The sequence below is a fragment of the Schizosaccharomyces cryophilus genome, assembly GCF_000004155.1.
Source record: "Schizosaccharomyces cryophilus OY26 unplaced genomic scaffold supercont4.1, whole genome shotgun sequence".
In the NCBI taxonomy this organism is placed as follows: Eukaryota; Fungi; Ascomycota; class Schizosaccharomycetes; order Schizosaccharomycetales; family Schizosaccharomycetaceae; genus Schizosaccharomyces; species Schizosaccharomyces cryophilus.
Window position 1 is genome coordinate 1831020 of NW_013185624.1, and position 14279 is coordinate 1845298.

General features: G+C 38.8%; 9 protein-coding genes across 9 annotated transcripts; 3 read left to right on the forward strand and 6 right to left on the reverse strand.

The window, feature by feature from the left end:
- The first annotated feature begins 33 nt into the window (after positions 1-33).
- Positions 34-1582, forward strand: SPOG_02900 (methionine aminopeptidase Fma1). The gene is made up of 4 exons (XM_013165561.1): positions 34-279; positions 336-356; positions 415-460; positions 526-1582. The coding sequence occupies exons 1-4, from the start codon at positions 163-165 to the stop codon at positions 1479-1481; spliced, it is 1140 nt and encodes a 379-aa protein (XP_013021015.1). The 5' UTR covers positions 34-162; the 3' UTR covers positions 1482-1582.
- SPOG_02899 (DNAJ protein Caj1/Djp1-type) lies at positions 1578-2983 on the reverse strand. Its single transcript, XM_013165560.1, has 3 exons — positions 2788-2983; positions 2676-2748; positions 1578-2591 (listed from the first exon to the last, which is right to left on the reverse strand). Exons 1-3 carry the CDS (start codon positions 2874-2876, stop codon positions 1677-1679), a joined length of 1077 nt encoding a protein of 358 aa, XP_013021014.1. The 5' UTR covers positions 2877-2983; the 3' UTR covers positions 1578-1676.
- Positions 2984-3287: 304 nt separating this feature from the next.
- Positions 3288-4622, reverse strand: SPOG_02898 (chitin synthase regulatory factor Chr1; the record flags this gene model as incomplete). Its single annotated transcript, XM_013165559.1, has 2 exons — positions 3288-4544; positions 4596-4622. 2 exons carry the CDS (start codon positions 4620-4622, stop codon positions 3288-3290), a joined length of 1284 nt encoding a protein of 427 aa, XP_013021013.1.
- A 255-nt stretch (positions 4623-4877) lies between these two features.
- On the reverse strand, positions 4878-5609 carry SPOG_02897 (SYF2 family splicing factor; the record flags this gene model as incomplete). Its single annotated transcript, XM_013165558.1, has 2 exons — positions 4878-5498; positions 5556-5609. The coding sequence occupies 2 exons, from the start codon at positions 5607-5609 to the stop codon at positions 4878-4880; spliced, it is 675 nt and encodes a 224-aa protein (XP_013021012.1).
- Positions 5610-6387: 778 nt separating this feature from the next.
- On the forward strand, positions 6388-7195 carry SPOG_02896 (Sm snRNP core protein Smf1). Its single transcript, XM_013165557.1, has 2 exons — positions 6388-6700; positions 6850-7195. The coding sequence occupies exons 1-2, from the start codon at positions 6504-6506 to the stop codon at positions 6908-6910; spliced, it is 258 nt and encodes an 85-aa protein (XP_013021011.1). The 5' UTR covers positions 6388-6503; the 3' UTR covers positions 6911-7195.
- Positions 7076-8851, reverse strand: SPOG_02895 (sphingosine N-acyltransferase Lac1). The gene is made up of 2 exons (XM_013165556.1): positions 8722-8851; positions 7076-8568 (listed from the first exon to the last, which is right to left on the reverse strand). Exons 1-2 carry the CDS (start codon positions 8782-8784, stop codon positions 7450-7452), a joined length of 1182 nt encoding a protein of 393 aa, XP_013021010.1. The 5' UTR covers positions 8785-8851; the 3' UTR covers positions 7076-7449.
- Positions 8852-9132: 281 nt separating this feature from the next.
- On the reverse strand, positions 9133-11542 carry SPOG_02894 (2-isopropylmalate synthase). The gene has a single exon (XM_013165555.1). The coding sequence runs from the start codon at positions 11244-11246 to the stop codon at positions 9501-9503; it is 1746 nt and encodes a 581-aa protein (XP_013021009.1). The 5' UTR covers positions 11247-11542; the 3' UTR covers positions 9133-9500.
- Positions 11543-11661: 119 nt separating this feature from the next.
- On the forward strand, positions 11662-12429 carry SPOG_02893 (60S ribosomal protein L25). The gene is made up of 2 exons (XM_013165554.1): positions 11662-11841; positions 11987-12429. The coding sequence occupies exons 1-2, from the start codon at positions 11744-11746 to the stop codon at positions 12312-12314; spliced, it is 426 nt and encodes a 141-aa protein (XP_013021008.1). The 5' UTR covers positions 11662-11743; the 3' UTR covers positions 12315-12429.
- SPOG_02892 (lectin family glycoprotein receptor) lies at positions 12410-14198 on the reverse strand. Its single transcript, XM_013165553.1, has one exon. It carries the CDS (start codon positions 13756-13758, stop codon positions 12580-12582), a length of 1179 nt encoding a protein of 392 aa, XP_013021007.1. The 5' UTR covers positions 13759-14198; the 3' UTR covers positions 12410-12579.
- Positions 14199-14279: the final 81 nt, after the last annotated feature.

The window sequence follows — 14279 nt, forward strand, 5'->3', positions numbered from 1 at the left end:
TTCAAATCTTTTATTTTCAGTTTTCGCTTCTTTTTTAGATTCTTGGTACCCAAATATCGTCTGAGTAATTTTTCATACTTGTCGGAAGCCAAACATTGGGTCATACCCTGAATCACTAAAAAGCGATAATTCATTCGTTTATACTTCCAAATTGTACCAAAAATGACTATTGAAACAACAAAAACCTTATGCGCCGGTGTTGATTGCCATAATTTTGCGAATAAATTGCAATGTCCAAAATGTTTAGCCAACAATACTAGCTCATTCTTTTGCGGACAGGTAAGTTGTTTTAAATGCGACTATGAGTAAACTTACATGTACTAACTCAAATATAGGATTGTTTTAAAAACAGCTGGGTAAGCTAAACAATAGCACGTCAATCATTTGTCGCTCAATCGATCTAACTGTTTCCAGTCCATCCATAAGCAACTACATCTTCCCCCGGGCACTGTTAAAAGAGGTAAGTGGGTTTTTAAGATCTATTATCCGTATTTGCAAACATACTTATAGCTGACTTTGATAAAGAAGATGGAACTTACGACCCTTTCCCTAAATTTAAGTATAGTGGTTCCATGAGAGCTAGCTATCCTCTTTCTCAAATTCGTAAAGTTCCATCGAATATTAAGAAGCCTGATTATGCCAAATCAGGTTCCTCTCGTAGTGAACAAATTGAAGGACGCAGTTTCAAAATCAAGCGTCTCTCTCCTGAAGAACAAGAAGGAATGCGAAAAGCATGTCACCTTGGTCGTGAAGTACTCGACATTGCTGCCGCTGCTGTTCGACCTGGTGTCACCACGGATGAAATTGATCGTATAGTTCACGAAGCTTGTATTGAACGTGAATGCTATCCCAGTCCTTTAAATTACTATTCCTTTCCAAAGAGTGTTTGTACTTCCATAAACGAAATCATATGTCATGGTATTCCTGATTTGAGGCCTTTAGAAGACGGAGATATCATAAACTTGGATATCTCTGTATACCACAACGGGTTTCATGCAGATTTGAATGAAACTTATTACGTCGGTGACAAGGCAAAGAGTAATCCTGAGCTTGTTTGCCTTGTTGAAAACACTCGAATTGCTTTGGATAAAGCAATTGAGGCAGTCAAACCAGGTGTCATGTTCCAAGAGTTTGGCAACATTATTGAGAAACATGCAAAGTCCGTTACTGAAACCAACCTCTCAGTCGTCAGAACATATTGTGGACATGGAGTTAACCAACTTTTCCATTGCGCCCCTACTATTCCTCATTATGCTCGTAACAAGGCTCCAGGTATCGCTCGCCCTGGTATGACATTCACCATTGAGCCAATGTTGACTTTAGGCCCTGCCAGAGACATCACCTGGCCAGATGACTGGACTTCATCAACTGCCTCTGGTAAGTGCTCAGCCCAATTTGAGCACACTCTTCTTGTTACTGAGACTGGTTGTGAAGTTTTGACCGCTCGTTTGCCCAACTCACCCGGCGGACCCTTAAAATAGAGTAATTAACAGAGAACTGTGTAAAATGTACAATTGTGGATTACTTTAATAACAAAAAATAAATATCTTATACAAAAACATAGGAAAGTTTATATAAGGAGAAATATGTAAATCAATCTATATTAATATAAGAAGCAAACGTAAAATTTAAATATCGAGAAATAATGACTAATAGATTAAGCATATGTACATTATTTACCCTTGTGAGGGTGTTTGTTGATTTAAAAGTTCTTCAAAAAAATTATCATTACGTTCTCGTTTTGGAGCAACAGAAAGAAATACTTCGCCCACCATGTGCAAGGCACGAGCGCGTTGTAAGAGTTTTTCTTGCGGAACATTTTCATCAAAAAGAATTTTATCACTAACGTTCCGAATAACGTTCTGAACTTCAAAACGAGTTCCTTTCCATGTCGCTGATAATACTTTACCGGTTAGTTCGCGAGCAGCTTCTTCTCTTTTTTCTTTTGTCCAATTGCTCTCTTCTTCTGCTTTGGCAAGAGCTTCGGCTTTCGTTTGAACTTCCACTGCACTTACGACTGTACTCCAAGTATCCTTCAACAGTGAGCCTTTTGCTCGCAAGCTACTCCAAAGGCCTTTAATTCCCAAAAATGACTGACTTTCAAGAAAAATTTTCGCTCTTTGGAAGTAAGTAGATCCAATAGCATTAAGTAATTCTTCACCAAATGATTCTTCTTTTAATACTTCAGCCTCCAAGCGCATCTTTTCTTTAAATGCATTGGTAACTGGCTCAGACATGTCAGTTTCTGTCCAAATAGACAGTTTATCAACTAGATTATGACAAAGGGTATCAATTCGTTCTTGTAACAATAAATTTTCCTGTAGCGATTCTTCATGTTGCAACTTTTTCTTCGATTCATCAGTATCTTCAATGGCTTTATATTCAGAAGAAGAATCTTTCATTGATTTGCACAATTCCTTTAACAAATTGAGCTCTCCAATGTAATCTTTAAAGGATTCACCTCCGAAAAGTTGCCTAAAAAACTCGAATGCATCTGCAAAGCCTGCCTCAGGTACAGCACCTTCTTTACCATATAAATCATATCTTTTTCGTAGTTCAGGATCACTTAGGACTTGGTAAGCTTCGCCAAGCTATTTTGCTCAATTAGTAGGTATGTCATCAATAAACTCTGGTGAATGATCGTATCTACTCTATTTAGAAGTTTTCTAGCATACCTTTTGGAAATTCTCTCGTGCTTCCTCCGAGTTATTTGGGTTTTTATCCGGATGAAGTCTAATTGCCAGACGACTTTCAGGCGTTAGCTATTCCCGAATGAAAAGTGCTTACCGGTATGATTTCTTTATAGTCGTGAAATCTGCGTTCACTGGAACATTTAATATCTCGTAATACTCCTTATCCGCTATTTTATTGTCCATATGAAATGTCGAATTTATTCAGATGTAAGACTAAGGAACGAAAAAATGATCGACTAGGTAGTAGTACAAAAAGACTGTAAGATGGAGAATAGCTAAATAGAAATTTGAAATTAAATACGCATGTAATACAAATAAGATCGAAAGACTAATATATTTACATGTACAATTTACGAAATTGAGCAAAGGCACAATATTAGTTGATGTCTATTAAAGGCTTTCATTAACTATAACTATATGAGATGAATAATGTACAAAATCTAACTTAAACTACTAAGGAATAACGGAGACAAAAAAAAAACAAAAAATGTAGCAGCGCAGCTGCCTTCGGAACTTGAAATACAAACCCAAGTAATTATACAATCCAAGATAAACGCATAACGGCAACCAAAAAAGGAACAAGGATGAGTTTTTTTACTGAAGCAAAACAAGCGTCATGGCTATTTGTAAAGCATCCGCATCAGTTATACATGATGAGTTCACGAGACCAGCACGAAAACCAGCTTCAGATTTAGCCAAATCTTTCTCACACCCAATGCCGGTTTCATAAAACTTTCCAAGCACATAGCACGCCGGGGCATACCCTAACATAGCTGCACGGTGAGCATACTCAAATGCTCGTTGGCTGTTTGCTTGGATGTGGCCAGGTAAGCCTTTTAAATACAATTTGCACAATGCCAGCATTGCGTCTGGATTGCCTTTGTCAGTTGCCAAATGATAATATTGTAAAGCTCGCAGGGTGTTTTCATAAGCACCATACGTACCATAAAAATAAGCGTCACCTACGAAAAAAGCACTTTTTTCATGGCCTAACGATGCAGCTAACACATGTAAAGGAAGAATGTTCTTCAAATCTTTCGTGGTGCCGCGAACTTTATATAGTTCAGCTAATTCATATGGAACGAAATTGTGAGAGGCGGTAATACGAGGCATAATAAACTCTAAAATTTTGATGACATCTTCAATTTTTTTTTCTTTTTTCAAAGCAATAGCCAAATCTACCAGGGAATCCAAATTGTTTATGTCAACAGACCCAAAGTTATGAGTATCGGAATCTTCTGAATGACCATTGGCTTCATGGTTGATAGTGGAAAGAGCTTTTAGTGGGTTATTGTTGTCAAAGCATACCGTTGCAAGAAAATCAGATTCATCATCAGATCCTTTATGCTTGACATTTTCATAAATCCCTTTCACGAGGCGTTTAGCCCGTGAAAATTGGTTTCGAATACCATGAGATTTGACAAATGGTTCGGATTCGGAATTACGGAACCAAGACTTACTGGAACTGGATGAGGAAAACAGGGCATTCGACGAAGATACGGATGATTTCGGAGAATGTCTTGACAATGAAGATTTCGGAGAATTCTTTGAAAGCTTAGAAAGCCTTTCGCTCCAACTACTTGATGTTCGTGAATGTGCACTTGAGGATTCACTGGGATTTTGTAAACTGGGTGGATTCGCCAAACTCAACGAGTCATCTACAGGACAATCTAAAAAAGAAAGCACAGAAACTTTATCGGAAAGTAGGCTTTCAAAGCTTTCGGTGGAAGCCGAAGAGAGAGACCAAGAGCTAGCTGCTTCAAAGGAAGGGGGATCTGCTGAGATATCTTGCAATGGATTCAATTCACCGACGGGGCTAACCGGATTGATTGCAACATCTCCATGATTTACCTTTTTTTGATTAGATTTTGTCTTGAAGACAAAAGGAGAGGAAAGCTGAACCTTCGAGGTAAGTTTAGATATCGGCATGTCCGACCGAGTTCAAAACAACAACTCAAAAACTAAAGCGACAATATCAACGAGAACATATATAAATACAAAAATTAACCATGTAATTTAAGACCAGCCCAGTAGTTGATACCAGCCACAGAAACGAATTCAGAGAAACCATGCAATTAAGCATACCAGCCTCTTCAACGATATTTCTATGCGCTGCGCTTCGTTAAAGTGCACTTTTTGTTATTGTTATTTTTTTTGTTAAAGATTGCAAGTAGAAAGGATGAATCACAAAGCAGTACCACGTTCCAGATCTTCCTGGATGTTCTTTGTATATTTAGTATAGAATCGCTGGAGTTTGAGGTTGAATTTGCGATTCCGCTCATTAATAAAAGTGATGTGATCTTCATCGCCTTGTCCCTTTCGCTTGCTATTTTTCAGCCGTCGCATGTCTTGCTTCTTAAGATCTTCAACAAGGTTGTCTACCTTCTCTTTGCTGGGTTTGTTGTTTACCCAGTCGAGACGATCAGCTTCATCATACAGCGAAATTGAGTTCTCTCCATTTTGTTGTTCTTTCTCGTTTTTGTATTTTTGCAAATCGGGTTTCAACTCACGTATACTTTTCATATAGTCTTTATGAGCTTGATCGTGATAGTCCGAAAAATCTGCGTTTTTCTTTGTTTGTTGTTTTCGTCGCATTCGCTGATCCCATTTTTCACTTTCTTCAATAGTCCAATCCCAAGCACGCTTCCGATCATAATCCTCTCCATTCTCTTCCGCTTCTATTCTGGCCAATTCCTCTTCGGCCTCCAAACGTTTTCTTTCTAATCGTTGCTCAAGCGAAGGATCTACCTTTTCTCTTGCATTTTCTTTTACCAATTCTTTGCGATTCTCTTGTGTAGATTGTCTCTGTTACAAAAAGTTAGCCTTTTCTTTGGTAAATTTGGAATCCGCATCTAAACGTACCGTACGCTCACGAAGCTTCTTAAGCCGCTCTTCTCGTGTTTGATTTTTCTCCATGATACTTCTTATGAAAATCTAGAATTTCAATGAATTTGAAATTGTTTCAGACGAGATGAATAGGAAAATATGGGGTAAGATGGTTGTGTCTGAATGGGTGTTTTGGCTACGAATATTTACGTGTATTGCAAATAAGGATACTTTGCAACAGTACATTAAAGGTTGCCGTACTGCAGTAAATAACAAACAGAAGCAGCTTGGGCATGGCTTTTCGTTTCTTGAGTCTCTATAGGCTTCCGTCCATCGTGAATTCTTGAGTAAAAGAATCAAGCTGCAACATTGGTTTATGCACAGGGACTACATTTGCTTGACAAATGAAAGAATTGTCAAAACAAATGTGTTTTTTGCTATTTTCGTTATTCTAGAAAGGAACTATCTTTTGAACTTTCATTTTAGTTGTTGCTTTTGCCAAGTGGGTTTCTGGATGTAGATGCATGCAACATGTTTGATTCCTTTTTCTTTCATAGGAAAATAAACAATGAGCTAAAGGAACTTGTACTTGCTTTGACTCGTACAATGGATACAAAAGTTCCAAGACATATGTTTGTAAACAATCCCAACCCATTCACAAGTTTGCAGCTATATCCTTCTTTTAGTATAAAAATAAAAGATTTTTATGTTACTGATTAAATGGAAAGGAGCTATCTTTTGAGAGAAAACAGGAAATACATAAAAAATATATCTTGCCATAAACTAACATTCATCGTATTATTGAATTATTTAGTATGAAACAACGGCCTAAATAGTCTATTAACGCACTCGCGTTCTCTTTCATTATCTCCCGTACACTAGAAACTTGACTTACCCTTCCTTCAACGCCTGAAAAAAGAAAGACGACCTTTTCCAAGCACAAGCACAAGAAGGGGGCACGCGTTTCTTGATAGCTGTATAAAGATGTCTTTTGTTCCAGTCAATCCCAAGCCATTCTTACAGGAGCTGATTGGGAAACCCGCGCTTGTTCGTCTAAAATGGGGTCAGGAGTACCAAGGAACACTTCAATCTGTGGACAGTTACATGAATATTCAGCTTTTGAATGCCGTAGAATGGGTGAACGGTGAAAAAACTGGTGATCTAGGCGAAATTTTCATCCGGTAAGTCGTTTATTATACATATTTCGGATTACTTTTCCTTGCTAGTGGATGAAGAACAAAATAATAGTTATAGGAATTTAAACGAATCAAACTTAAAAACATGGTCTCTTCTTTTTTAGGCGCAGTGAATAGCTAACGAAATATTCTAGTTGTAACAATGTTCTTTGGATCAGTGAAAAAGTGCCCGAGGAACCCGAAAAAAACGAATAGGGTGCTAGTGCCTTAGTTAGTTCAAGCATATATCTATGGTTTGGTAAAATCTGCATGTTATAATCTAATTCCCTTATGCGATCTTTCCTGTGGTCTTTATAATACGTACTTTTTGTCTGAGGACTCTGTGATAATAATGATAATGAAAAAATACTTTCTTTTTAAACAGAAAAGATATTTACGTTTCTTCTTTTCACTAAAGAATTAAGGCATTGTTTTCTATTCGCTTTTTTAAAAAAATAATAAAACCATTCTCTAAGACAGTAGCAAAAGTGGGTTGCTGGCCATAATCTAAATTACCCATTTTCAAGACCTCAAAAGTAGAACAAAAAAACTGATTCGCAAAGACGCGAAACCCCTTGTAGCGATAATGAGCAAGGAAAATGAGATAGAAATTTTTTTGACAATTTCAAAACGCTTTTACCAATATTTCCCTAAACGATATTATACCACGTCTTATCCAATAATAAAGCAAAATTAATCAAAGAAAAAAAAAATTTAAGGAAGAAAGATAAATATAACGACACAGTTAAAGAACTCTATTCCTCCTTCTTGGCATTGGAAGGCTCTCGCTCTACAGAACTTCCTTCATCCTCGTCGTCGCTTCTTTCATCATGGGTGTCTTGCGTCGTAAAGGCTCTGTAACCAATACGAAGAATTAAGAACAACCAGTAAAGGTTAATGACTTGAAGAGAAATTAGTAAAAAGGCAGTACCATACTGGGAAAGCCAGCATTTGTAATAGCCTGCTTTCCAGTTCAGTTCAAACGAATTGACAGTTGCCATCGTAGTCAAAACGGCCCAAATGATTTTCAAGCTCAAATAATGACGCATATAAATCCAAACGAAGACAAAAATCAAAAATGAAATATACACTACGGAAACGTTGAGGTAATTTAAGCATTTGGTGAAGGCAAGCAGAATATCCGATGTATCCATTGTGATGAAAACGGCCAAACCAATCCAGGTAAAGTGAAAGACGTAACTGCAACCTATCAAAAGCAACGTAATAATGTGATGCATGACAAGTTCTTTAAAGTCCTTTCTTGGCTTTTCTAGCTGCAAAGCCAAAACTAGAGCTTGCTGAATCCAATAAGCAGCCTCAACAAGGTAAAACGCTTTGAAAGAAGCAACATGAGTATAGTGAGGATATTCCTCCCAAAAAGCATATGTATTGAAATACCACATCGGAGTTTTCCTCATTACGCACAAACCCCAAATTCCCATTACACTGAAGTACAAAAATGTGTAAGCCTGCTCCTCAAAGCGGCGAAGCTTGGCTTGATTGCGAATATTGTAATGTTTACCCAATGGTTCCAAAATTTCTTGCATAACAAATTCTCGAGTAAAACTAAACACCAGAGCGTAAAATATACAAAACACAAAGTCTAAAGGGCCTTTTGCATATTCTACGGGATCTGTGCCCGGCACAGGGTAACTTAAGAAAATACCATACCGCACCGGACTTCCAGTCGGATCAAGTAAATACCATCCGATGCAGATAGTAAGAAGGATTAGCGGGATAATCCATGTCCTTTGTTTACTTTTTTGAACTGCCTTCTGAGCAGCACGTCCAACAAATGATTTGGATCGAAAACGACGTCGTCCTCTGGATTGCGTAGGCATAGTCAGAAACGATCCAGCAGAAATACTTGGAATCTAATCATTGTACTTTGTTAGTATCTTTATAATTCAGAAATTGCATCTTCTTCTAATCCCACTCTACTCTTTCTTTCTCACAAAACCAAATGTACATTCGCAAGCCCATCGTAGCATTTCCGAACAAACTTATTTATCTCTATTTCAACTTACATTTCTTAATGTTCTCTGAGACTGAGTTTCGGGGGTTGGACCAGCCATTGCGCTCCCTGTCATGCTAGAATAGTGGTGTGTTCTAGGATAGTTTGGACCTACCTAACCCTCTACTCTGTTTACCTTCGTCCATGGTGGGAAAAAAATAAAGGGATTAAGCGAGGCGGTAACTAAAACGTCAGTAAGGATCGGCAAAGGATCCTGCTACTCCGAAACTCAGGTCACATCAATTTTCAGTTAATTTCCGGATAAATGAAGACATATACATACAATTGAAGACAATTTTCAATCGACGCAATCACTTCCTACCGTTTTTACTCTCGTTCGCTATGAAAGATCGAGTTTACAACAAATCGTCTCTAGCGTTCTACAACCTACTATTCAACGTGAGAAAATCGATGTTGTCAAATTTACCCATCACCTAATACTTTGTCAACTTTTTGTTTGATTGTCATTGTCTATTCACATTAGCACACTGATCACTCCACCTTCCTATTAACTTTTTTTTGAGCAAAGCAATATAAAAAATAAGTAATAAAAAAAAATTAAATAAAGAAGTAAAAACTATAAATTAGATAAGAATCGACCTTATCCTCCTTCATTATATTTTGAAGCTCCCATGTTGCCATACTCTTCTTGTTGCTGCGGCAAAATCATATGCACACGAAAACTTCCATAGAGTTTTGAATTAAATTATAGAAATCGATATTCCAGTTTAAGAAATGTATATTAATTAGTTATTGTTAGTTATTGTTCCAGAAATGTACAGAAGGCTCGGTTTACTTTGCAGCTTCCGTAGCCGCACGACTAACGGCCGACATCACAGCCTTCAAACCCGAGGAAGTAACGTCGTCATCAATACCGACACCCCAGAAGGAGCGGTTGTTTGCTTTGACTTCAACATAAGAAGCAGCCTTGACGGCATTTCCTGAGCCAATAGCGTGTTCCGAGTATTGTCCAATGTCAAAGACAATATTAAATTGACGACGCAAAGCATCAACAAGGGCAGACATAGGGCCATTGCCACTGCCTTCAATTACACAGCGACCAGCATTTCTGCCCTTAACATCAACAATGCAACTGATAGACTTGCTTCGAGGGCCATTACTACTCAAAGTGTAGTCATCCAACCAGAAGCGACCGGGGAATTCAAGGAAGTAAGTAGTGTTGAACAAGTCGCTGATTTCACCAATCGTAAGCTCCTTACCCTTGTTATCACTATAATCCTTGACTACTGCACCGAACTCAACCTGCAAGGCACGAGGCAAGTCAAGACCACGGTTGGTCTTCAGCAAATAAGCGACACCACCCTTGCCGGATTGAGAATTGACACGGATGATAGCTGCATACTCAGAGTTCACGTCATGGGGATCCAAAGGTAAGTATGGTACCTTCCAAGTAGGGTCGACGTTCTTACGATCATCATAAGCCTTCAAACCCTTGGAAATGGCGTCTTGGTGAGAGCCGGAGAACGCGGTGAAAACAAGGTTACCAGCGTAAGGATGACGGGGGTGAACATTGATCTTGTTGCAGGCTTCCGTGATGCGAATAACTTCGTCTAGCTTGGAAAAGTCCAAGTTTGGCGAAATACCCTGGGTATACAAATTGAAAGCCAAAGTGACCAAGTCAACATTACCAGTACGTTCACCGTTGCCAAACAAGCAACCTTCAACACGGTCGGCACCAGCTAATTGACCGAGTTCAGCAGCAGCTACAGCAGTACCGCGGTCGTTATGAGGGTGAAGAGACACACAAACCTTTTCACGCTCGCTGATTTGAGTAGAGAAATACTCAATTAAGTCAGCATATGTATTAGGGGTAGACATTTCGACAGTAGCAGGTAAATTGAAGATAATAGGTTGAGCGGAAGTAGGTCTCCAGATGGACTTAACAGCCTCACAAACTTCTAGAGAGAAGTCGGGTTCTGCATCCGAAAACGTTTCAGGTGAATACTGGAATCCCCAATTGGTTGGGGTGGACTCCGCAGCGTGTTTTGTAGCGGCAGTGACAACTCTAGCACCCTTCTTCGCAAGCTCCAAAGTTTCTTGCTTGGAATTGCGGAAAACGACATCACGGAACAATGGAGAGACTGCATTGTATAAATGCAAAGTAGCGTTCTTCGTGCCTCGAAGAGCCTCAATCGTGCGAAGGATCAAATGTTCGCGAGATGGAGACAAAGCAGAGATAGTGACGTCCTCAGGAATTAAACCAGGAGTTTCAACTAAATGGCGGACGAAAGCGAAATCTGTCTGGGAAGCACTGGGAAATCCAACTTCAATTTCCTTAAAACCAAGGTTGCAAAGAAGCTTAAAGTACTTCAGCTTTTCCTCGCCATTCATGGGATCAGGCAAAGCCTGATTACCGTCACGCAAATCGGTGGAAAGCCAGCGGGGAGCCTTGGAAATTACACGACCGGGCCATTGACGGTTAGGCAAATGCACACCCTTAAAAGCCTTGTATTTTTTTGAAGGGTCCTTCAGCATGCCTCGGGTGACATGAGCAATTTTCTCAAAATTGGCGCTCATCCTTTGACCAAACGAATACAAACCTTCGGTTTTTTTAATATAAGAAAAAGAATGTACTTTTAAATCTATTCACAGCCAATATAAAAGAATGTAAAATGGATGCTCAAGTATATAAGCAACGAAAATTTCAAAAATTCAAGATTTTTGCTGATTTGCTGTATTTTATCCAAACAGCTCTCAGGAAATTCCAAAAGGGAAAAAACCTAAGCTTATTTCAAAAATTCACCCGATAATCCTCTTATGAAAGGATCGGTTCGACAAAATGTGAATGGAGAAGGATACGTTTGATGTTTGCGTGCTACCCTTGTTATAAATCAAAATCAGTGAAGACAGCGATGGGTGGCGATATAAGCGAAGGCTAAAACATTTGGTTTTGTGCAATGGAACGAAAAGCTCGTTAGTTTCTCCCTAGGGTAGGGGTAGTGACTGTTTTTAAAAAAGAGTAACGACGGTAATGAAATTTCCAAGACTGAATAGTGTGTTTACCAGAGTCTAAAATGAGCGTTGGCAAAGCACAAGGAGCACAAAAGGCCGTTCAAAAGGGCATTCACAACAAGGTTGCTCGTAAGGTTCGTACTTCTACGACCTTCCGTAGGTAAGTACAGTTGGTAGCTGAAAAATTACTGAAAGAGATTCCATTCCAAGTTGGGTCAGGATGAATTTGACTATTCGAGACTGTGTTGGAATACTATACTTCCTTTAAATTTTTCATTTCAATAAGAGTACTAACTGTCTGTCAGACCTAAGACTCTTCAGCTTTCTCGCAAACCCAAGTATGCCCGTAAGAGTGTTGCTCACGCTCCTCGTCTTGACGAGTTCAAGATCATGGTTAACCCTATCAACTCCGAGTCTGCCATGAAGAAGATTGAGGACGATAATACCCTTGTCTTTTGCGTTCATATGAGAGCTAACAAGCACACAATCAAGAGTGCTGTCAAGAAGTTGTATGATGTTGACACTGTCAAGATCAATACTATGGTTCGTCCCAATGGTACCAAAAAGGCATTCGTTAAGCTCTCTGCTGAAGCCGATGCTCTCGACGTCGCTAACCGCATTGGATTCCTTTAAATGCAATGAATTTGGAAATAGGGCGTATTAATGGTCGTAATAAAAATGCTTTTTGTTCTATGATGCTTTGATGCTTAATAGATGATTATTTTATAGGCAGTAACAAACGTGTGTAGTGGAGAAGGGTGCTTGTAAATAACAGGTAATGAATGTATGATCGTTTAATAAGGTTTTACCAACCGACATAGTGAAAAGTTATGATTTAAAGAAAGGAAAGGTACCGTAAGATTTATTCATATATACATGTTTGCTTTGTTCCACGAATCTAAAGGTACTTGTGACGACGTCGTTCGCGGCGAGCAATTACAACTCCATACGAGACAATAACACCAAGAATGAGAACGATGAGGACGTTGGTGAAATTAACATGTGAAGTAGACTTCGTGATATATTTTTCAAGGTCCTGTTCAAATTTAGTCAGACGGTTAGAGACGATTTCTGATTTAGAAGAGTGGGAAGATAACGTATGTTTAATATAATCTTCAAGTTCCTGAAACCTTTCGCTAGACACTTGATTGCTTGAAAGACTGTTTACACGATCCAACATGTTGGATGTCGTGACATGGAGACTACTCAAGCGTTGGGTTAAAGAGCTCACATCAGAAGACAACTTTTGAACTTCAGCTTGTAAGGCAAGAACAGTTTGTGATTCTCCATCGCCATTGGATCCGGAATGCATTTGGACGACAGGTGCTTCTTGGCGTTCCTCTTGTTGTTCAGGTTGGGGAAGGGGTTGATTAGTGATAAAGTGACCAGAATCCAATACATTAATGTTGGACAAGGCAATGCTTTCTTTCATAGAGGAAGTTGCCGAGGAGACGCCAAGGTAATAGCCTTTAGGCAACAAAACTTCCTTCGTGGAGAAACATGTCTGTTGGTTTACAGTCAAGGAAAGACCATCTTGCTCACTATAAGCCAAATCGGCTAGAATCAGCTTATTAGACATTCCCTCAAAGGTGCATTTAGCAAAAGCTAGCAGATCTGGATCAGAGAATTGAGCCATAGAAATCGATTTATCATTCAAAACAGCACGAATAATGAGTTTCCCGGTCGGATCTAGTTCTTGTGAAATTAAAAGGCCGTCCCATCCATCAGAAGATCCATATATAGGGCCCTCTGAACTAGGTGTACTAGTGTACCAAGTTCCAAATTTTACTGCTTCTTGCTCACTGGCTTGCGCGACATAGGATGTTTGCATTCGCCAGCTAACATCCGAAAGAGGAGTATTAGCCCAAAGGGCACCATACCGGTCAGCGCCACTATTGGAACTCTTATCCGTCAAATAAACGGAATTTCGATCGGTGTTTACACTACCAAGCCATTTCCATTGGAGAGGGATGGCATAATTGATAGAATGCAATTGCAAAAAGTTTTGCTGAGGCTGAGAAGCAAGAACGAGTGAAGCGAAAGAAAGGAGTACGATAGAAAGAAGCATCATCTTCATGATATATATGTATATCTATATATGAGTATTCAATAAAGAAGCAAGAAATAGAAGGAGGGACTATGTGTACTATATTGAATTCACCGGGCGATGTCAAAAATCTCAAAAAGAAAAATAGAAATAAAACAAAATAAAAAAATAAACTATTGGAAGAAAGCGAAGAAAATAGAATAAATAGGTAAGAAAAGAACAGTTTCAACTGATGCAAGCGCAAATATACCCCTATATATTCCCTATGTTATTATCCTGTTAGAAATGAATATTGCACATGCATAGAAAGCTGAACAAGTGCGTTTTTACGCTTTTGTTTGTGGTAAGAACGTTTCTTGACGATATAGCTAAGGTATTCCTTCCACGCTGAATCACCCTATAATTTCGTTAAAAGAAATTATGACGCGTTACGAACACATTTAATCAGTATTATGTAAAGTAAATAAAAGGAAATGGAATGAAGCAAAAAAAGAAAAAAAAAAGAACAAAAGACAAAAGACAAAAGACTCTTGAAAGCAATTGTTTATTTA

Excerpts from the sequence above, each read along its gene's own strand:
- SPOG_02894 (XM_013165555.1), bottom strand. The coding sequence starts at position 11,246 with ATGAGCGCCAATTTTGAGAAAATTGCTCATGTCACCCGAGGCATGCTG.
- SPOG_02896 (XM_013165557.1), top strand. The coding sequence starts at position 6,504 with ATGTCTTTTGTTCCAGTCAATCCCAAGCCATTCTTACAGGAGCTGATT. Across the intron at positions 6,701-6,849 it reads CTAGGCGAAATTTTCATCCG|TTGTAACAATGTTCTTTGGA; the intron begins GTAAGTCGTTTA and ends GAAATATTCTAG.
- SPOG_02895 (XM_013165556.1), bottom strand. The coding sequence starts at position 8,784 with ATGACAGGGAGCGCAATGGCTGGTCCAACCCCCGAAACTCAGTCTCAG. Across the intron at positions 8,569-8,721 it reads CTCAGAGAACATTAAGAAAT|ATTCCAAGTATTTCTGCTGG; the intron begins GTAAGTTGAAAT and ends TACAATGATTAG.
- SPOG_02900 (XM_013165561.1), top strand. The coding sequence starts at position 163 with ATGACTATTGAAACAACAAAAACCTTATGCGCCGGTGTTGATTGCCAT. Across the intron at positions 280-335 it reads GCTCATTCTTTTGCGGACAG|GATTGTTTTAAAAACAGCTG; the intron begins GTAAGTTGTTTT and ends ACTCAAATATAG. Across the intron at positions 461-525 it reads CCCGGGCACTGTTAAAAGAG|AAGATGGAACTTACGACCCT; the intron begins GTAAGTGGGTTT and ends ACTTTGATAAAG.
- SPOG_02892 (XM_013165553.1), bottom strand. The coding sequence starts at position 13,758 with ATGAAGATGATGCTTCTTTCTATCGTACTCCTTTCTTTCGCTTCACTC.
- SPOG_02899 (XM_013165560.1), bottom strand. The coding sequence starts at position 2,876 with ATGGACAATAAAATAGCGGATAAGGAGTATTACGAGATATTAAATGTT. Across the intron at positions 2,749-2,787 it reads ACTATAAAGAAATCATACCG|TCGTCTGGCAATTAGACTTC; the intron begins GTAAGCACTTTT and ends AACGCCTGAAAG. Across the intron at positions 2,592-2,675 it reads CACGAGAGAATTTCCAAAAG|CTTGGCGAAGCTTACCAAGT; the intron begins GTATGCTAGAAA and ends TGAGCAAAATAG.
- SPOG_02893 (XM_013165554.1), top strand. The coding sequence starts at position 11,744 with ATGAGCGTTGGCAAAGCACAAGGAGCACAAAAGGCCGTTCAAAAGGGC. Across the intron at positions 11,842-11,986 it reads ACTTCTACGACCTTCCGTAG|ACCTAAGACTCTTCAGCTTT; the intron begins GTAAGTACAGTT and ends ACTGTCTGTCAG.